Source organism: Taudactylus pleione, unplaced genomic scaffold, assembly GCF_031769625.1.
Source record: "Taudactylus pleione unplaced genomic scaffold, aTauple2 ptg000019l, whole genome shotgun sequence".
NCBI classification, from domain to species: Eukaryota; Metazoa; Chordata; class Amphibia; order Anura; family Myobatrachidae; genus Taudactylus; species Taudactylus pleione.
This window is the reverse complement of record NW_028284421.1, coordinates 30,562,745-30,585,739: the sequence shown is the minus strand read 5'-3', so window position 1 is coordinate 30,585,739 and position 22,995 is coordinate 30,562,745. Positions and strand designations below refer to the sequence as shown.

The following is a 22,995-nucleotide window of genomic DNA, read 5'->3' as shown; positions in this document are numbered from 1 at the left end:
GCCTCCTCCCAGCATCAATCAGTGAGGAGAGAGAGAGCCTACCGGGAGTGTGACAAGTGCTGTACATACAGTACTTCATTTTTATGTCTCTGGGTTATTATAAAGATGCAGTCATAGTAATTTGTTTTTATCCTGATTGTTTTGGGCTGTGCAATAGAGTAAATGTGCCTCTAGTTTAAGACTTGTAATCCAGAATTTTACCATGGGATAGAATGGTAAGAAGAGGTTGTAATTTGCCATGTGCTGGTAGAAAAGCCCAGGCCACTTGAGATTGTATGTGCCCCCAGACTAAAAGTTGCCAGCCAGCCCCTGGTGATTAGGATGCATTTTTGTCAGGTGAAATAGACTTGGTCTGGCAGCTAGAAAAAAATATCTATTTACACAGCACCTGGCTCTAATCAAATGGCAATTATTGTAACTCAGTATTAATTTTATCAGCAATGAAGCTGTTTAATCATAGCAGCATAACACCATGTGAGCCCGTTACAGCTCACCAATAAACACGTGTAGAGCAAACTAAAAATACATATATAGGTGATGCGCCAATTAAAAAGAGGTCCAAATGTGCAGAACAATCAATCAGAACACCATCATTCAGATTTCTTAATATTTAAAATTTTATGTTACACATAAAACATCATACATACTGTACATATAACATAAGAACATTATATTCTTAAAAGCTTAAGATCTACAGTCAGGTGCATAAATATTGGGACATTGACAGAATTTTCATATTTTGGCCTCTATTCACCACCACAATAGCTTTGAAATGAAACAAACAAGATGTGCTTTAACTGCAGACTTTCAGATTTAATTTGAGGGTAATTACATCCAAATCATGTGAACGGTGTAGGAATTACAACAGTTTCTATATGTGCCTCCCACTTTTTAAGGGGCCAAAAGTAATGGGACAAACTAAACAATCCTAAATCTAACTTTCACTTTTTAATACTTTGTTGCAAATCCTTTGCAGGCAATTACAGCCTGAAGTCTGGTACACATAGACATCACCAGACGCTGGGTTTCATCCCTGATGATGCTCTGCCAGGCCTCTACTGCAAATGTCTTCAGTTCCTGCTTGTTCTTGGGGCATTTTCCCTTCAGTTTTGTCTTCATCAAGTGAAATGCATGCTCAATCGGATTCAGGTCAGGGGATTGACTTGGCCATTGCATAACATTCCACTTTTTAGCCTTAAAAAACTCTTTGGTTGCTTTTGCAGTATGCTTCGGGTCATTGTCCATCTGCACTGTGAAGCGCTGTCCAATGAGTTCTGAAGCATTTGACTGAATATGAGCATATAATATTGCCCGAAACACTTCAGAATCCATTCTGCTGCTTTTGTCAGCAGTCACATAATCAATAAATACAAGGGAACCAGTTCCATTGGCAGCCATACATGCCCACGCCATGACACTACCACCACTATGCTTCACTGATGAGGTGGTATGTTTTGGATCATGAGCAATTCCTTTCCTTCTCCATACTCTTCTCTTCCCATCACTCTGGTACAAGTTGATCTTTGTCTAATCTGTCCATAGGATGTTGTTCCAGAACTGTAATGGATTTTTTAGATGTTGTTTGGCAAACTCTAATCTGGTTTTCCTGTTTTTGAGGCTCACCAATGGTTTACATCTTGTGGTGAACCCTCTATATTCACTCTTGTGAAGTCTTCTCTTGATTGTTGACTTTGACACATATACACCTACCTCCTGGAGAGTGTTCTTGATTTGGCCAACTGTTGTGAAGGGGTTTTTCTTCACACCAGGGAAATAATTCTTCTGTCATCCACCACAGTTGTTTTCCGTGGTCTTCCGTGTTTTTTGGTGTTGTTGAGCTCTCCGGTGCATTCTTTCTTTTTAAGAATGTTCCAAACAGTTGATTTGGCCACACCTAATGTTTTTGCTATCTCTCTGATGGGTTTGTTTTGATTTTTCAGCCTAATGATGGCTTGCTTCACTGATAGTGATAGCTCTTTGGATCTCATATTGAGAGTTGACAGCAACTGATTCCAAATGCAAATGTCACACCTAAAATCAACTCCAGACCTTTTACCTGCTTAATTGATAATGAAATAACGAGGGAATAGCCCACACCTGTCCATGAAATAGCTTTTGAGTTGATAGTTCCATTACTTTTGGCCCCTTAAAAAGTGAGAGGCATATATAGAAACCGTTGTAAGTCTTACACCGTTCACCTGATTTGGATGTAATTCCCCTCAAATTAAATCTGAAAGTCTGCAGTTAAAGCACATCTTGTTTGTTTCATTTCAAAGCCATTGTGGTGGCGAATAGAGGCCAAAATATGAAAATTCTGTCAATGTCCCAATATTTATGCACCTGACTGTATTACTGACACAATTCTATACGAAAAAATAAAGTCTATAAGGTTACAAATGCCAAGTGACTAAAAATCCATAGCAGCAGTTAAACAAGAAAAAAAAATTTTTTGTTTGCTACTATATTTTTTTAGTCTCACCACTGAGAGTTTTATAAGCAAAGTTTCTGTAAGATAAACTGATGTGCTGGATGGAAAGGATACTCCTAGAATACACGTTTTATGAGCTGCTGCTCCAATTTGAATATATATAAGTTGCAATATTAATTAGAATATCTTTAGCCCATACTTACTATTCCAAGGTGATCAGTGTTAACTCAGTTCGGGTGTTATACTCACAGTCCCACAGACCACATCCCAGGGAGGGACCGAGGTCATCTTTGATAAAGCCCCCGTTGATGGAGCAAAACATGTTAGAGAATTACCTGTGACTTACAAAAGGACTTTTGCTGAGTGTCATCTGTAGCCCTCCTTATTGATTGGAAACCATCTTTATTTACTGTGCACTTTGGTGGAGTGGTGACCCAGAGAGACGGAGGCGGTGCCTGGCCCGAGAGTGCCCGGAGCTGGATTACCTTGCCGCATACTAAGATCTCAAAGTGACGGGAGATGTGACCACAAAGCAGGCTAAGTTCTCGGTCCCTCCCTGGGATGTGGTCTGTGGGACTGTGCTGAAATAACTGATTGTTCAAGGCTCAGAGAAAGACCCAGCAGGTTTCCCTGCCAGAAGTAGAAAATATGATACCTGAACACATCCTTTTACCTAAAGTGCTCTGGTATAAGACTAATATGTGAGAATTTCATGTCCTTATATTTCCCAATGTATTTTTTATGGTAGGTAACCATCAACGCTCTTGCAGAATTTTTCCAAACGCACAAAGGAATGGATTTAGAACAGTTAACATCTGCTACATTGATGAAACTGGAAGAGATCAAAGAAAGGACAGCTACAGGTAAACCATTGTTTTACTTAGTTGCCCAGCATCCCATACACTTTCTATTGCCTTTTAATGTACACACAAAGTATACTATATGATTTATAGATTATCTTGTATGTAGCACACTATAAATTTAATTCTAAAATGTTACATTAATTAAACGTATGTATTATCTGTCAGAAAGTGCAGGCTGTGAGTTTAGAGGAGTAGGCACTAAATAGTTACACTATTGAAGCTGAATTCCCTCCCCCCTTTTTCTAAGCAGCTCCTACCTCCTCCAGCAAGTTAGTTTTTTTATTTATTTCCTGATGGAGATTCACAAAAACTTGGGAGTTTGGACATTTTGTTTATTTTATGTCCTTAATTTCTGCCCTTACCTTGCCTTAATCCACTTATGGGATTCATGCTTTTTTTTATAGAGCAGGGTTAACAGTGCTGGCAGTTGGCATCTGTACCCTTTACCAGCCACATCCTGCTCCCGGCTCCATAAGAGTGTCACTAGGCACCTGTAGACGCCATGGGATCCTGTTGCTTTTAATACGTGCTTCTTTTATACTGATTGGCCGCCTCCCAATATCTGCGCCTTTTCCTCTTTTCGCCTGCCATAGCCTACGGACGTATTGCTGGTCAACCCATCAGAGGGGTGAGGAGCAGCCTCTGGTTGCTTATGAGATCAGTGCCGGAGAGCACAGCCTTCGTCAGGCTCTCCTGACTACCCCGTTCTTGATTGGGAGCTGTTTCTACCATAGTGGCAGTCCTGTGGAGACACTTCCCTGCCAACGAGGACGTCGCTCCTATTGGACGCCTCCTGGTTAGTTTTCCCAGATGCTAACGTCACACGCCACTAGATAGAACTGGGCAAATTTTTCTCACATTACTTTCATATTGTAGATCTAGTTTTTGTCTGCAGGCACAGTTGTTTTACAAGATGGAACTATATTGCTGGGGCAGCTTTTTTGGGTTTAGTTTGGGGGGCAGACTCACTTTATTAGGGTTAGATAGCCTTTCCAGAGAAAATCTTTCTTGGATTTTGCTTGGGTCTGTCTGTATGGCTGGAATGGGAGAGTTACATCCCAAAACCAAGCGGGAGGCCGCACAGCTTGTGCATTATGTTTACTCCAAATGCTCTTCCAAGCTCCTTCGCGGTAGAATGGAGCTGTATCCACTTTATGCAGCTTGTTAGACCGAGGCGCTCAGCACACGTCTGAGAATTCTAAGGCTGAGTAGGTGTTGCCTGCCTGTCCATTGTGACTCTGGTGAGTGAGGTATGTGATGTCTTCAGCTAATCAAAGGTGAGTGCTTCAATTCCTCAGCCTGCTCTGCTTCTCCACATTCTCTTCCCGGCTGCAGTAGCCGGTACCTTCGTTAATCCCAGATTGGCCTTGCAGATGGATAGACTTTCAAAGTCTTCAATGGGCATATTAATGGGATCATCCTCTAGCAGTTCTAAGAAGTGCCAGGCTGCACCTGGCGTCCATTTCCCGGACAGTGAGGAAATGTATACCCTTCGGGCTTTGTACCTCTCCCAGGGTCTTCACCAAGGTCATGGCCCCCATGTTCTCCCTGTTGCAAAACAAGAGGATCACTGACATCCCTTACCCGGATGACTTGTTGATCAAGTCGTCCTCCGGGGCCCTGCTAATTCGTCCTATGTGGGTGGTGGTGTCAAGTCCAACATAGTTCGCTCAGAGGATGGCCTTTTGGGGCTTCTGTTTGACACATTTTGTCGGCGTGTTTTTATTCCGGAAGATGAGGTTGTGGCATTTCAATCCCTTGTGCATCTCTTTTCCAACTGTGCTGGTTGTCCATTGTACAGTATATGAAGTTGTTGGGGAAGAAGGTAGCTGCCTTTGAGGTGGTCCCCTTACTTAGGTTTCAGTTCATGTCTCTCCAACCTGCAGACTTGGATTCTCGCTTGGACAGACAGTTGTTCCATCTGTCACTTCTGAAATAGTAATCCTTGGTTTGATGGCTTCATCCCCCCATCCTTTCCAGGGGTTCTCAGTCTGGGATTTAGCCCTGGTCAGGTCAGATGCAAGTTTCTTTGGCTGGAGTGCTGTGACCATTGGGTCCAGTTTCAGGGAGTCTGGTCCAAGGAGGAGGCATCCTTTTCCATTAATGTTCTAGAACTGTGGTATGAATCCCTAATGATATTTATACCCAAATGTCTCTATTTAGCATTGTAAATCGCACAAGAAATAATTGCTTTCCAGACTTTGATTGTGGTTCCAAAGCACAAAAAGATAGTAACATAAAAGCATATAGTTACACACCTTTAATTATAATACAATTAGCGCAAAGGTTATACAATCACAAGGTACAGTCGATACATACGCTGGCGCTCTGGATCCAGATTTCCGGGCATCAAAGGTGAAGCCTCCGTCAAAAGGAAGGATAAGTTGACTGACTACTGGAAATAGAGCGTCCGAATATATACCCTTACAGAGAGTGGCAATACAATGGAAACGAGTTGGCATAATCCCATTTGGTTCTTCATCTTGGTTCTTTTGTTACGATGTAGTTTGTAGGTCAATTTGTACAGTAATGGTTCAGCCCTCCGGCTCTGTGTGTGTTTTCCCGCCGAAGAAGAAGTCTAAACTGGCTAATAAACATTACATTAGAGTATATTTCAATACCTAACTCTGTATAATTCATAATTTGCAGACGCATGTTGTGATCTCCTTGCCGATGGAACCGGAGATCTGCAAATAAACAGTGATTTAGAATGGCGCCAAACATGGTCTGCTTATCATGTACTAAACCCTAGATATCAAATACCTACATATTACAACATAATTGATAACGAATAAAACCTCTAATATTAACCTTTATGCTAGGGAACCTTACAGTGTAAGTATGCAGTGTGTCGGTGTGGGGATATTAAAGAAAAGACGCTAGTATGCGTTGTGGGTCTACGTGAAGTACACCATGGTACGTGCTTTGCAGGGTTGTTCTTATGGGTATTAATAAATGTACATAATTGTGTAATGAGGACTTTTGACATAGGGCAGACGCACGACGCTAATAATCATAATATAGCGCCGTACACGGAGGTATCGTGTAGGTGCCACAAAATGGCGTCATGCGAACAACGCAAAATAGCGTCTGGCAGATATTAATTTTAGGATCTGTTCTCAGCCAACCATCCGGCTTCGACAGTGGGCAGTCTTGTATGTCCTGATTCCAGCTCAGCGGATTCTACAAGGCAAGCCTCTTCGCATTCAGTCAGGCAATGCCTCGGCTGTGACATATATCAACCGGTAGAGCGGGGCCAGGAGTCACCTGGCATGGCGGAGACCGTTAGCATCATGCGATGGGCAGAGAAGTTTGTTCCAGCCATCTGTGCCATCTTCGTTTTGGGCTTGGACAATTGGGAGGTCAACTTGTTCATTCAGGACAGGGTTCACTTGGGCGAGAGGGAATTGCACCCGGACATGTTCAACCTACTTGTGCAGCAGTGGGGCACTCCACACAAACACCTCATGTTGTCCAGGTTAAACAAAAAGCTGCTGTGTTACGGTGTGCAAGCCATGGATCCTCAGATGACCTTAGTGGGTGCTTTGACTGTTTTGTGGTCCTTTCGCCTGGGTTACTTGTTTACCCCCACCTCTTTGCTGCTGCATGTAATCCAGTGCGTTGAGGGACAAAAACCCACATTTCTCCTCATAGCTCCGCACTGGCTGCGGAGGGATTAGTAGTGGCTGCAGCTACAGTACGATCTAAGGCAAAAGCAGTTCCTGCACCCTGATTTTCCGCAGCTTTGTCAGTGTGGAACTTGAGAACCAGTATCTTGAGATTTAAGGGTTTTTCTTTGGCTGTGATGAGGACTATGCTTCAGGTTTTTAAGCTGGCTATGGTGGCCTTTTACCATCGGGGTGTGTAAGACTTACATTGGGTGGTGTGAGCACCGGGGAGTTTCTGCTTCTCAGTTTCTTTCCTTTTTATAGGTCGGGTTGACAATGGTCTCTTGCGGTCTTCTTTAAAATGTCAGGTTTCTGCCTTGTTGGTTCTATTTCAGAAGCATCTGACCTTGCTAACGGATGTTCAGATGTTTATGCAGGGTGTGCTTCATGTATAGCTTCTTTACCTTCCGTGGGTCTGCATTGGGACCTCAGTTTTGTCTTGGGTGTGTTTCAGCGGTATAATTTTGTGCCTCTGGAGTCGATTGACCTGATGTGGCTTACTTGGTAGGGTGGCGTTTCAGAGGGCCATTGCTTTCGCTTTGAGTTCCTAGAAGCTGAAAGCACTGTCTGCTAGTTCCCCTTTCCTGATTTTCTACTCTGACTGAGAGGTACTCGGCACTCTACCATCCTTCCATACCAAAGTGGTTTCCTGGTTTCACTTGATCCAGGAGATTGGTTTACCAGCTCCTTGACCTTCTGATTGTGATTGTCCTCTCAGCTTCTTGAATTTTTATTTGGCGTTGTGGGTTTATGTGGATCGGACCATGTTGCATAGTTTCTTGGTCCTCTGACACTCACAAGCAGGGCTGACCTTCCTCCAAGCAGTCCTTGGTTAGCTGCATCACTTTGACCATTAAGCAGACTATGGGTGAGCTTGTGTCTGACACTATATCAATGCATTCTGCTTGGGCTGAGAATGCTTCTTGGGCAGCAGGGATCCTTGGTTGAGTAGCTGAGCAGAATGGCTACTTGGTCCTTTGTGCACACCTTCACCAAATTGTATCATTCCACATGTTTTGGGCATAAGTTTTTGCGGATAGCTTGGCTGGTGCGTATCTTTCACTCCACCCCACCCCCACTCTGACTATCCCACTATTGGCTGCTGCGGTCACCTCCTAATATCATTGTGCGGCAGCCTGTCCCAGGGTGTGTTCCAGTCTTGGACCATCCCCTCCTGTCGGTCCTCATCTGATTGCAGATTGCCCGTGAAGGGGACTCCAGCCACAGATAATCTGGAGGGTCAGCAATTTCAGTAACTTCAGCATTACGACTATTTCAGTGGTCCCTGCAATTCCAGGAGGCGGTTTGTGCTCTGTCTCAGCCCCCTCTATACTCCAAGCTGGGTGGGCGGTAATTCTTTATGCACTAGTGTTACCCTTATTGCCTGTGTGTGTGGCCAGTTCTGTGTGTGTGTCTGAGGATTACCTCAGCTCTCCATTCTGCTGCATGTAAACTCTGATTTACTCTGTCTATCAAATCATGCACCTCTGTTATCTGTAGATGTTAATATTCCCTGCATTCAAGATTTTCTGTTTATATAAATATATCCTCACCGATGGATACGCTACCCTGGGTGGGGTAATGCCTGAGACACTAGCAGACATACAGTAAGAACTTGTTTGTTTCAGTGCCTGTTGCTGGTGTTTTGGTGGGTGCTTCCTGCAGATGCCCACTTAGTAGAGCCAAATTGGGCCCAGTGACTGACTTGATCTATGGTTTGGTGCTGTTTTCATCCTCCTTAGAAAAGCTTCTGGATCTCTATGAATGCTCCCCGTTCGCAAAAGCGTAGACTCCAAGGCTTACTTCAGTCCCAGGCATACTTCATTCTGATTCTTCAGACATGCAGTGTGTCAAGGCTCTTATCAAGTTCTGCAAATTTCTGACGTGGAGACTTCAGTGTCTCAGGAGTTTACCTTTCCTGCTTCTCTACAGTTGGAAGAGATACTTTCCATGAATTGGTCCCACCCATATTGTAAATTCCACATAACATATATATTATATCTCTCTACCCTCTCCTGGCTGGGTATCAAAGTAGGTCATCCCTGCCGCTGGTCAACCCCCTTCATTGCCAGTTTGTCAAAGAAGATGACCATTCCGCTTACAGGGTCTTCATTTTTTTGTGATAGCTCTGATCGTAAGCAGGAATTCACTTTGAAGAACATCTGTTTTGTGGCTGGGGCTGTTCTTCACCCCATCCTGGTCTCCACCTGGGTAAACATGGCGGTAGGAAATTGGGCAAAACTGCTTGGCGAAGGACTCTGGTCTAGTAACCTACATTCTGACTTGATTCCTTTAGTCAAGCATATCGGCGAATATGCCTTTTATCAAGGAGAGACGGCTATGGTTTGGTGTAATCAAAGGTTTCTGCTTTAGCAGTTGTGGCTCGCCCGCCTCTCTGGTTAGGTTCCTGGCAGGCCAATTGGGAATCTAAGTGATCTTTGGAGGCTTTGCCGTTTCTGGCTATGTCCTCTTTGGACCGCAATAAGGCAAGATCATCGCTCTGGCCACAGAGGGATAGAGCTATTTTCTCCCTTTCTCAGCTCCCAAGACAGAGTCTTTTGGGACCTTCCTTTTGATCCTCCAGTAAGACGTGTTTCTGCAGTTCCAGGGGGCAGTACTACTCTACTGTGGAGGGGAACGGGAAGGTTGCAGGTCTAGGGCCCAACAATCCAGGTCTGAACCTGAGCCCCCTCCTTCAGAAAAACCTTCCACCTGACCGGTTGCACCTACACATAGGAGGTCTTATGGTGGGTGTCCGTCTGCTTCATATTTGGCACACCTCCAATCGCTGGATGTCACAATTGTTCTTTACCTTGACAACCTTCTTGTCAAGGTCCCTTTTTCTGAGATACTTCAGTCCCATGTTCGTCTGAAGCCTCTGCTTTTGATCTCACATGGTTGGATTATCAGTTTAAAAAATGTAATTTTGTCTTGTCAAGATAAATTTCCTGGGCATGCTTTACAACACTTCTCTAAAACGGATCATTTTGCCCCCAAAAAAGATTGTGCCAATCAGACCCTAATTTGTCTGGTTCTGCAAAAGAGGGCTTTTTAGAAACAACTTGGCACTCGTCTGTTGGAAAACTGATGTCGTCCTTGCGAAGTGGTTTAGTTCAAGTCAGTTGTCCCTGGACCTTCAGTTTGTTCTGTTGTCCAAATAGAACACCTGTCATTCATCTGTCTCCTCTGGTGCCTGGATTCCAGACATTTCAGTGTGGGTTGCCCTTTTATCATATGGGACTGAATTCTGGTGATTCCAGATACTAATCGCTGGGGCTAGGGGGCTGTGGTGTTTTAGTTCCAATACAAAGGTGTTTGACTTTGCCCATAAATGTGCTGGCTATATTCTGAGCCTTCACGTCTGCTCAGGTTTTTCTTCAGGGGTCTCTGGTGAAGGTCCTTTCAGACAACACCACAGTGGTGGCGTATCTCAATCACTAGTACGGCCCTAGTCCCCTAGCAATGAAGGAGATTGCTGACATTTTGGGGTGGCCAGAACATCTTATGCTGGCTAAATCCTGTTTATTCTCTGGGTCAAAAATTGCAAAGCCAACTACCTATGCCAGCAGGACCTTCACCTCGGCGAGTGGTCTCTCCACCCGGACATCTTTTGGGCCCTGGCAAGTGGAGGCTGCCGGACGTTGATCTAATAGCATCTCACCTGAAACACAAGGTTCCCCTTTTTTGCGCCAGAACTTAGGATCCTCACGGTCAATTACGATGTTCATGTCCATCCACTCTGTCAATACAATGTTTGTTTACGTCAGAGTTTTGCCTGATCTATCTGCCCCCCCCACACTGCTACTGCATGCTCAGTTACTCAAATGTATCAAACGGGAATGGGCAACAGTCATTCTGGTGTCCTCAGACTGGTGTCCGAGGTCGTGGTACTCAGACCTCCAAGGGCTTCTGGTGGACACCCCCTGGTGTCTTCCATGTCATCCGGACCTTCTGCAACAAGGCCTCTTCCTCCACCCCGCATTAAATTCGGTACGCTTAATGGTGTGCCTGTTGAGAACGCCATCTTGAGGGTCAAAGGGACGATACTGATGTCCTGGAAGTAGGTATCAGCTATTCATTATCTTTGGATGTCGCTTGGTGTGAGAAGGTGTTTTTCTTCTTCCCCTTTTTGGCTTTCCTGTTGTTCCTTCAGAAAAACTTGGAAGCAAGCTTGCGTTTCTGTGCTCTGAAGGTGCAGGTGTCAGCTTTGTCTGTGTTTTTTCAGTGTTGCCTTGTCTTACTCCTTGAAATTCAGACATTCATGTTAGGTGTTCTTAATGTACAACCACAGTTTGTTCCTCCCACAGCTCAGTGAAGCCTCAATTTAGACCTCCGTTTTCTGCAATCAGATACTTCTGAGCCTCTGGCTTCTGTTGATTTCAAGTATCTCACGTGGAATACTGTTTTCACCGTTGCAGTAGCCTCGGCTAGGAGATCAGTGCTCTGTCTTGTCATTTACCTTTTTTACTGAAAGTGGTTTCTCAGTTCCACATAAATCAGCAAATTTGGTTTCGGTTTTGTCTCTTCACTGGAGGGTGAAGCTTGTTGTTCTTTGAATTCTAGCTTACATTGCTGGAGGCCAACAGGTTCCTTCTGGGGTTGCGGGTCATTCCACTTGGTCGGTGGGTGCCTCTTGGGCTGCACGCTATGGGGTTCTGCGGAACAGCTGTGTGGGGCGGCCACCTGGTCTTCCGTGCATACCTTTACAAAATGTTAATGATTTGACACCTTTGTGTCTAAATATGCAAGGTGTTCTGTGCTGCTTAAGCACGTTCCCACTCATGTGTACTGCTTTGGGACATCTTCGGAGTCCCAGTGTCTTCCAGTTTAAGTAGAGGAAAACAGGATTTTTGTAGTAAGTAAAATCCCTTTCTCCGATTCCATGGGGGACACTGAGCACCCTCCCAGTGGTACTCTGTTTGTTATGTGTTCCAGGTGACTGTTGTGTGTTGCCTGTTGTGACACCTTCTTTTGGGACGCCTGTGTTGTATTGTTTTTCAGGGCTTGGTTTAACTTAAGTTGGTCAGGTGGGGTATAGAGGGGGATGAGCGCAGTTAAAATCATTGAAGATTTAATGTGTAAGGCTCCATCTATATCCTCAGACTCTCACCCATGAAATCAGAGAATGGGATTCTGCTGGTAACGTTGCTCCTGAATAATCTAACAGTTCTGAGCTGCATTGTACAACAAGTGTATTATGGACCTGTAATAACCATTTATTCTTCATTGTTTTGTTTTCTAAAGGGCTTTCTCACATTATTGAAACTCGGAAAGCTCTTGACTTAAGGATCAATCTCCAGCCGTCTTACTTGTTGCTTCCAAAGTCTGGCTTCTATCGCGACAAGACTGACCTCATCATTGTGGATTTTGGCAGCTTTCAGGTACTTGCTAAGCTTATCGTGTGCATTTTATTTTTAGTTAATAGGTGAGAGATTGTTCGTGGTTTCAAATATCAGAATTTGCTAAAAATATCTTTGAATCCTTTCTTTTACAATGACGCATACTCATATGTGGTGGCACATGTGAATTAAATAACCTTCTCTCTGCCTAAATATAGAATATTGGTAGTTGACAAATTTAGAATACTCTTATCCTGTTTGTCATTGTGTAACTCATGCCCTCGACGTCTTTAGGTTAAGTAAGCACAAAATCCATTTATTGCTATTTCGGGTTCATGAAGTGTTTTGAATGAAATATGTATGTAGCCAGACTTATTTCAGAATTGTGATTCAAATACACATGTAAAAATTTTCATTGCAAGATAGTGGGGTATGTGACACGTCTGCAGTATAATATTATTTTGTTTCCATTATACTTATAGCTTTTTATTCATCCCAGAATTAAATTGTGCAATGCTCCATGTATGATGTGACTGGGTCGCCTATTTCTTGATAGCCCCTGCTGGCAGGCTGTAAATAATTTCCAGCACTAATTTTTTTTCTATTGTGAATACATGTTTAAGTCTACAATGAAAGAAGCATAAAGGGATTTATATTAGCTTTATTTTGTATTTTTGTTTGACTGCAGCGCTGTATTCTGGTTTTAGGGAATGTCATAAAAGTTAAGTCAATAAATAAAATGGTGGTGCACTTTAAACAAAAAAAAGTAATAAAAAGCATTAATGTACTTAGGAAATGTATTTAATAAACAATAGACTTAAACTTACCCTAGTGGGGATTGGGGCAAATCTACATTTCCCTCATATTTAGTTGTCCAGAGGAGGGGCTGCAGTCACTGTACTTAAGCCCTCCAACAGCACTGATAGACACGTCATGTATTCATATAAATACAGGTTACACGTCATCTCCTTGGCGCCCAGAAGGCTGCAGTAGTAGCGTTGGGCTTACTGCCCCAGGTCTGGTTACCATTTCTATGGAGCTTGCTTCAATTTTGACGGGGGGATTCAGATGATACAAAAGTCCTAAGATTACATCCAGTTTGTACACAATTAAACACTAACTTCACCTAAAACTAGAAATTACTGTTTGATCATATTAAGTGTATAGAAACATATTTGAAATTACAATTATATGCACTCACTAAACCCAAGATATGTTTATCAGCGTAAGCAGGAGATGCTCTCTTCTTATCAGGTGGACCTTTTGTCATGTTTCCCCTCTCTGTGAAACTGCTTTACTTGCAAAGGTCACCGGGTGGGGTTTTTTGAGTTGCTTGTGCATCTTCAACACCAATCCTAAAGCCAATGCATAGCTGGAAGTGCCATCTGGTCCTACCAAATATGACCACCGAGTTACACTGCACATGCATATCTTTTCTCTTTCTTCCTATCTGGGGGACACTGCTCGCCATGGGTTGTTTGAGGGGTCCGAAGGAGCTAGCACTTAATGTTAGCCATCTCTCTTTCTTCTGTGCCGGGGAACACTGGGCAGTGGGGTTGCGATGGGTCCACAGGAGCCGCACTTAACTAAGTCTGTAACTTTCAGCAGCCTACGCTCCTCCCTTCTGCCACCCCCATATGGCAGTGCGACTTAAGTGCCCGTCGGGGTAGGCAACTTGTAAGGGGGCTGCTCGGCAGCCATAGTAGTTTTCCTTTTATTTGTAATTTTTCTTTATATCCAGTTAATTTTTATGCTTCACACTGCTACGGGCAGCGTTCAGAGGGAGTGGGGCGGCAGCAGGGAGCCCAGGTCGGCCTTACCATTATGCAGACAACCTAGGCCCTGGTTCACAGCGCACCCTCACCCTTTTAGAGGGTGTGGGGTGCCGCTGCGGTTCCCAATGGCTTTGCCATTGTGCTGGATCTCTGCAGCGGCTCCATTCTATGGAGTGCGCAGGCTGGCCAGGTTCCCCGGCGATACCAGTGCATCCCCACATAGCGGGGGGGCTCTGCAATGTGGATGGGAAGTTGCAGCTTGTGAGGAAGATGCGTGGCCTACGACTGCTGTTCTCCCTCTCCTGCTCTGCCGACTGGTGCACTTTTCCAAGCTGCGTAGTAGGGCGCTGACAGCCTCTAAAGGCAGACTCCTCGGCACTGTGGCTTCAGCGATGTCTACAGGATACTAGGCCTCCTAAGCTCCTCTCCTCTGTGGCGGTCGGTGGTAGCCTGCTGAAGGCTAAGTACCTTGCTGCTACTTATTACTGCTCACTCTTTCTTACTCAAGCTTTACCTCCATGAACCTGTGTCAGGGGTTATTCCACGGGGTGTTTTTCAAAGCTTTGAAAAAGCTCCCAGAAACGGAGCAAAACCAGTGAATTTAGCCCAGGAGATCCTGTTAACCGGGCCAGCAATAACAGGACTTTGGAAATTTGCTCCTTTAAAAACTAATTTGTTTACAGATCTACTTGGATACAATATCGATTACACCCAAAAAAGAAAAAATCTGCAGTGGTGAGCTTTTACACTAATAGCCATTAAAGGGCATCAATTTAAAGACCCCTGGAGTATAAACATAAGAGACGTTCTATTTTCTTTTTGTCTTAATGTTTTTTTATGCCATTTTATTGTGATTTTTTTTATAGGAATATATGCTGATATAATAACCGGTTGCAACCTTTTTACTGTTACATAGTGCAATAAATAACTTTATATAAGTATTTGAGTGTTTAATTCACATGCCAGACCTCTTTCATAATTAGCGCAAAAACTAATATATATTTACAATTTTTTCCAGGAAGCTTGGAAAACGCCGGATAGAAAGTTTATTCTTCGCAGGTTTGCTTTTGTTTATCCCCTTCCGACGGATCATGTAGCCAAGTGGGAAAAGTCTCCCAAGGAGGATGCACTGGTGGTGCGTTTGGCAAAGCATACGGCGCTTCCGGTTCAAGGCTTGGCATAATTTAAAAATCCTCTGGCAAGAAGCTGGAGGGTTGTCTCATTTTATTGGTTCCGGGACGGTTATCCATCCTTTGCTGGCCTTGTCGTGGGTGGCACGAGCCATAGAGATTTGGGCTGATAAGCTGTTGCAAGACTCCAGGGTGATTCTTCCAAGGATTCCTTGATGGACTTGGCAGAGCAGCTCAGGTGTGGTGGAATATGTTTGTGAGGCTGTGCAGGATGGGGCTCAGGTGGTGCCACAGATCTCTGCTACAGCTGTCGCCGCTCTTTCGCAACAGCTCTTCCCCGGGAATGCGGAACAGAGGGTGGCCTTGGACCAAGCTGTCAATTCTCCACTTTCAGAAAGGGGATATCTTTCTGGTTCTGGCGTTAGAACAGAAATGGGGAATCTACTCCAACCTCTTCCTCGTTTGGAAGCTGAACGGCTCCTTTTGCCCGATATTTAATCTTCAGATCTTGAACACCAGGCTTTGGGTGGATTGCTCTCGCATGGAGTGTCTCCGATCTGTCATCCATGACATGGATGTTAATGAATTTTTGCTCTCACTCGATGTCAGGGACGCGTACCTTCACGTTCCTATTTGGGCAGGTCATCACTCTCTGCTTGGTGGGCTCGACTCGCTATCCGTTCCGGACCCTTCCATTCGGTTTGGCCACGGCCCTGCCTATTTTCAAGACGATCAAGGGATTTCTGTCATTCCCTATTTGCACGATCTCCTCGTGAAGGCCAATTTAGCTTCCTGGTTGCAGGCGCACCTCAACCAACACGGTGCATGTTCCGCAGGATCATGGCTGGATCCTGAACTTCGAGACATCTCACCTGATGCCTTGTCAGCGCCTACTGTTCCTAGGGTTGGTGTTCGACACCTCCCTGCAGCGGGAGTTCCTACCAGAGTCCAAAACCCAGAGCTTCCAGGCTTTAGTCACGAGGTTGCTCTCACTGCTCCATCCATCACTATTGCTGTGCATGAAGCTGTTGGGTATGATAGTCTCCACTTTCGAGACTATTCAGTTCACCCGGATCCACTCACGAGAATTACAGTGGAAAATTCTACGGATTCGGTCGAGACACACTGAGGACCTCTCATCTCAGTTTCTTGTTCTGTCCGCCAGCACGCGTCATTCCCTTCAGTAGTCGCTGGTTTCCGATCATCTGCTTCAGGGACAATCCTTAGTCACCCCAGCTTAGGTCATTGTGACCACGGACAAGAGTCTCCTCAGTTGGAGTGCCGTGATGTTACGCCTTCGACTCCAGGGTCTTTGGTCATCTACAGTGGCGGCCCTATCAATCAATGTGCTCAAACTCTGAGCCATCTATCTAGCTCTGCTAGGGGCACAGTCGGTCCTAGCCGGTGTGGATTCAGTCTGACAACGCCATGGCTGTGGCTTATGTGAATCATCAAGGCAGCACCAAGAGCGCGGGAGCAATGGCGAAGGCAACCTGCATTCTGTCTTGGGAGGAAGCCTTTGTTCCGGTGATGTTGGAGGTGTTCATACCAGGTATGGACAATTGGGAGGTGGACTTCCTCATCGTAACCACCTTTCTCCTGGGGCCATTGTCTCCTTGCCCGGAGGTCTTCCACCAGTTGGTTCAGAAGTGGGGTCTTTCGGAGGTGGACCTCATGGCATCTCGTCACAACTTCAAGGTCCCCTGATTTTGTGCGAGGTCCAGAGACCCACTCATTTTTGTGGTGGATGCCATGACCGTAGAGCTTCCATCTAGCCTATCTCTTCCCTCCAATTCCCATGTTTCCTCGGGTACTTAAGCGGGTCAAGGAGCAACAGGAACCGGTGATCCTCGTGGGTCCTGTCTGGCTGCGCCGGTCATGGTATGCTGCCATTCTCAAACTGGCAGTAGGTCCCTGCTGTCGTCTTCCACTTTGGCCAGATCTGCTGCTGCAAGATCTGTTTCTACACGAGGGTTTTCCTTTGGTTGGCTTTAACGCCCTGGCTTTTGAGGCTGGGTTCTTAAAGACTAAGGGTTTTTCCCCTTCAGTTGTCCGTACTATGTTGCTGGTCCAGTAACCAGTTTCGTCCCACAATTACCACAGGGTCTGGAAGATCTACATCTTGTGGTGTGAACAGCGCGAGGTTCTTCCAAGTTTTGCCTTTCCCATTTCTTAGTCTTCCTGCAGGGAGACTTGGAGGCAGGCTTACGCCTGCGTTTGATGAAAGTGCAGATTATTTAAAAAAAACTCCGGGCATTGCTGTAATCGCCGGTGATTGTGGCCCCACCCCTTTACATCACACGAAGGGGGCATGGCCTACACCAGGCTCACAAATTATATTATATATATCAAAATGGCCCTCTGCAGAAAAAAGGTTCCCCACCCCTGCTTTAGACAGTGGATGCAGCATGATATTTTTTTCTGCATAAGGGAGACTTTACATGAATAATGCAGTGAATAGAAAGATATTTTTCTTTTTGATTCATGTCCTGTTAATACATGTTATATTTTATTTGTGTTATACTGTATATATAGTGTTTTCATTCAATAACCTGTAACCATAGACTGTTTTGCAAAATTCAACTGCTTCAGTCCACAAACTGTATGTGGTTCAATAGGTAATATGTCTACTAGTTGATTTATGTGGATAAGAATAAAAATTTTATGATTAAGCAGCTGTGGATTAGCGCTTTTATATTTTTACTATTAGTATCCTATTGCTATTGCCCTCATTAACGTATGCACAACCTGACAGCTGGCCAGATCCAAATCTAATAGTTATAGCGTGTCCCGGAATGACAGTATTGCTAAATTACACTGAATTTAGCGTATAAATTCTCCCATAGTCACTAAATAAAACCAAATAAGCCAATTAATCTAATCTATTATGTTAAAGCTACTACAAACATATACTTGACTGATTTTCTTTATATATGGTTTACTGGCCCTTTAAAAGAAAAGTGTTTGCCAAAGTACGTATATAACACTAAATGACATGTCTGTTCTCTCCATCCTTACACATTAACAGTCAGACAACTGATATCAGGCTTGTACGAGATATCTACACGTCATTGTGTAGATGGCTGGAAAATTAATTTCAGGCTTGTCAGTAGCCTGCCAAACGCTCTCAGAGCAAGGACAAACTAAATGAAAGAGTAAAAGCATTCAAGTATAGTATAGTGGTTTTAGTATTTTATAGACTTTTTATTTTCTTGTGATCCAGCCATACCATTTATTGCAGCAGTCCTTATTTGTTTAGAGACTGCATTTTACAAATGTGCAGTCAGTTTATAGGTCATCTTATGTACCAGTGTACCTATCATCATTTTTATGAGTCCACTTTTCATGTACTACTTTGTTGGGGCTGAAATGTGCAAAATAGAAAAGTCTGTTTTGCAACTAAACCTTTGTGCTGTTGCTAAGCATTTGTTATACATTAGTTTGTCATATTTTGGTGGCAAGTCGTAGTGACTTCTCTTATAATGGCAGCTCCCCTGCCCCTCCACCATCATTGGATTTTAGCAGATGTATATAAAACTATTGGTACTACTTGCTTAAAACTAGAGAAGCCAATCCTGACCCATTTTTTCAATCCCAAGATTCGCGTTTGAAAAAATCTCAATCCCAGAGTTGAGCAATGGAAATATTATTATTCTTTACTTTTTCTAAGATAAAAATGGCCCAGCACAGGCCCACAGGATAAAAAGAAAATGTTCACAGCCCCCCAGCTTATTTTATTCCTGTGATGATGGGGGGGGGGGGGGGCCCTGAAAGTTAAATATTTTTCTTGTAGGCCTGTGCTTCTGGCCCCAAAACACAGGTACACAGAAAACAATAAAACTTTCATGCCCCCCCACTCCCCCAGCCAGCCCAGCAGCACCACCCTAACAAAAAAAAAAAACATTAATTGATTCGCCCTCCAGACAGCGCACACACTGGACAGCCTCCGTCCTCACTCCACTCCTCCGTCCTCCTTCAAATCAGTTGCACTTGCAATTTGCAAGGGGCCAGGGCACTCAAACAGCAGCAGGCAGTGGAGCAGGTACCCGGTGGTGGCGTTGACAGTCCTTCTCACAGCAGACAATAGCACACACGCAACCGTGGCACTACATTCTGCTCACCTTTGGCAGGCGGGCAGACGCGGCTGTTGAGGGGGCTTACTGGCGTGGGACTGCGCAACAAGACCTGTGATATCAGTTAGGACTAGACTATACAAGGCTGATGGACCTGTGACGTCACACCCACGTGACTCGGCCTGAAAGGGGGAGGGGCGGGGATGCTAACGAGGGACCAAAAGTGTCCCCTCGCGGGCTCGCTGCGCTCGCCATACTTCAGGCACGGTGGCTAGCTGCGTTCGCCGCAAATATTTATTCCCCCTCTATGCCCTAGTGGATGGTAATGCATGAGCGGTCCAGCCACCTGCAGCGGTCACGGGGTGGATACGTCACAGAGGTCCTTTCTCCAACTAGGAAATAGCAGCAACCCTGTGATGATATGCCTGCTCTGCCGCACAACCTGCCCAGCCCACCGCACAGACTCCCCACCGGGTCGGGGCTGCTCGCTCTGACCCATGTGCTCAGAACTGCCCGCCCGGCTGCAGTTCAATCCTGTAAATCCCGAGATTAGAAGTGCCAATCCCGGGATTCAAATCCTGGCGTTTTTGGCCTAAAATCCTGGGATCCTCCTGCTCACTGGATTGGTCTCCTTACTTCAAACCCATTGGTCTAGCATTTGTATTACAGTTGAAAATGGACGGCTACAGAGCATTCACTAGAGCTGAACCCAGAAAATATCAGTAGCTGCTGAGACAGATAAGTGCTGTGCACATTCTTCTTGACAGTGTAGTAAACACTTGCATAAAATAAGAGTTGTACTTGCTATTTAAATTTTACTTTTAAACCTATGCTACAGAAATGTAGGTGAAAGCTGCAATCTCAGAGGTTTTTTATTTATTTATTTACTTGGGGGGAATGCAAATAGCTGCGATAACTGTTTTCGCTCATTAAAAGTGAGTTACGTCCAGGAAAAAAAATTGCACAATTCAATTACCCCTCAAGTTAATGCACGATAATTCTTCATAGGATTTAATGCAAAATACTTTTCACCAGCCCCTGAGCAGGTGAAAACTTTGGAGAAATTCATATTTTAATGTAAAAATGTTGGGACTTGGTTCAGAACAACTAGGGAACCCTCCTTAATGACCAATTATGCAAAGATATTTTTTTTAATTTGGCTAATAATGACATGTAATTTCTGGGGTTAAAATGTGCAAAGTGCAGGAAAATGGGTTCATTGATGTGGGACAGGTATATGGAGGTGCTATATGAATGTGACAGTTATTTTTAAGAATATATATACTTATATGCATTTTTATGCACCCCCAATTTAAGTACAGCATTTATTTTTGAAAAAAAAAATTATTTCTATCCTTTTTCCACTGTTGGAGAAAAATGCTTATAGCCATTTGATATAAATTGGGAACCCCAAATTATTATAGCCACTAATAAAGTTCTATGCTGTTATCATATACTATCTGGGATACAGGGCATTGCCTGGGTTGAAGACTGGACCCTGAAGTACACCTGTAGCCTTCATTTGCTTACATTGTCATTGCCTATAATCCCACTCCATTGAACCGGAAAAGGAACCCCCGCCCCCGAGCTGCCTATGTGGCCCAACACTTCTTTTGCACACAATGTGAGCAGGTGCAGTCAGAGCCACTGAGAGGGGCCTGGGTGTCAGCAGTGTTGATTTGGTGCCAACTGCTTACAGCTGACGCACCAACAAACAGACATGGAGAGAGAGCGTCGCCTGTCGCAAGGCAATCAGAGCTCGTGGACCGGCAGCCAATCAGCAGTGGCAGCTCCTGATTGGCTGCCAGTCCGTGAGCTCCGATTAGCTTGCGACCGGCACCTGATTCAAATCGGGCCGACGCTGTCAAACCATGTCCGCAGCTGCTTGCCTGTTCACCAGCTGTAATTAGCTGGCGGCCCGGCGCCAAATCCATACCTGCTGGCTGCTGATGGCACACGGGGAGGCGCGAGGCTGCTGGAGGGACATGGGAAGGTGAGTTGCTTGGGGGGGGGGGGGCATAATGTGTAAGGGGCATTCCTGTGTGGCATAATGTGTAAATAGCACTACTATTGTGTGGAATAATGTTATATGGGGCACTTCTAGTATGTGGCATAATCTGTAAAGGGCATTACTGTGTGGTATGTGTAAGGGGAATTACTCTGGCATAATGTATAAGGGGAACTACTACAGCTTAAGTAACAGAGAACTGCGCTGGTAATCCACAACAATCATAAACTAATAGAAAAAGTTAAATGTAAAAATATCTAGTTTATTGGTAACAATCAAAATCATTCATTTTACTAAATTAAATGCACTTAATATTCACTAATAACAATGTTGCTAAAATCTAAATCACATTAATTAATAGCATAAAACAGACTTATTGAAAATTCATCATAGAGAAACAGTAAAACAGTAAATTGTCAGCTTGTAAATTAATTATATATATATATTTTTAAAGAGTCTTATAGATGTTAGAAGTTGTGTCACAGCATAAATTGCACGTTTTGAAGCAAGGTGTAAGAATTATCTGATGGCAAGTTAGAGTCTCTCCCTATATCATATGGGTGACTGGATCTCCCTGTTTTGTCAATGAAAAAAGTATTCAGTTACCTGCTCCTTATTTTTCAGAGCTGCAATGTCCAACATTTCCAGTGTTCTTGCGCTGTGAGAACTCAGTGACACTGCACTGAGGGCCTGATTCAGAGCCACTCGCTCTGAATCAGGGCCGGGCTTTTTTTTTTTTTTGGAGCAGCCTCTTTGCCGCTCGCATAGCTGTAGGTGACCACCAACAGCTATAGCGAGTGGCCATGATGATGGTCGTGATGGTCAAGACCATCGCGACCATCGGGCTTGCGACGAGACCCTTGTGGTAGGGTCTCGTTCGTCGCAAGCCCCAGAGAGCTTACGGCTCTAACAGAGCCGGAAGCTCTCCACTGACATCACTCGTGATGTCAGTGGGGCCGTTCCCTCGGTAATGCCGCCCACCAAAGGGGGCGAGCTGTCATTCAACATCGACAGCTCGCCCCCTTTGGTGCGAGACCCGGAGCAACGGATAGCCCGTCGCAAGCCGTGTCTCGCGCATGCGCACGACGGAGCCGGCTCCGTCGTGCGCATGCACTGTGGGCCACCATCGACCCGGTTGCGAGCGCTCAGCGCTTGCGACCGGGTCTGAATCAGGCCCTGAGTCTGGACTTCAGTCCAGTTTATCAGTGGCTGTCATAAATTTTAGCCACGCTGGTTCCCGGTCCTCGTGCCGACTTAGTGGTGCTGCCGCTGGGATTCCGATCTCTAAGTGTCTTGCCAATAAGAGGGAGTGGTCACAAAAGAATTGTTGGACACTATAATCCAAGTGTTTAGCGGACAGCGCCACGTTTCATCCACTACTGTGGATTTTTTCAAGATGGATGTCCACATAAAGTCCTGCTCCCTTTTTATAGGAAGGAATCCATGTAATCATTTTCAATTAGGGCACATGTGTTCTCAATTACACAGGGGGGAGTTCGGGACTCTTTATACATATTTCCTTATGTGGACTACTTGTATTTGATATACTCACATTCATATGTGTACTTATATTAATATAAAAACACTTCATAATTGTATCACATTAATATTCCCATTAATATACACAAAATTGGATACATAAAATAAAGAGTAACAAATGATATGAATATAAATAAAAATATAAAATATGAAATATATCCAAAATGTTCAT

General features: G+C 44.5%; 1 protein-coding gene across 1 annotated transcript in view; it reads left to right on the top strand.

Annotated features, from left to right (window-relative positions):
- VPS13C (vacuolar protein sorting 13 homolog C) overlaps positions 1–22,995 on the top strand; it is a 452,448-nt gene that overhangs the window by 152,791 nt on the left and 276,662 nt on the right. The window contains exons 21-22 of the mRNA XM_088446402.1: positions 3,177–3,291; positions 12,204–12,340. Of these exons, the coding sequence (XP_088302528.1) occupies positions 3,177–3,291; positions 12,204–12,340 (252 nt within the window). The remainder of the gene's footprint in view (positions 1–3,176; positions 3,292–12,203; positions 12,341–22,995) is intronic.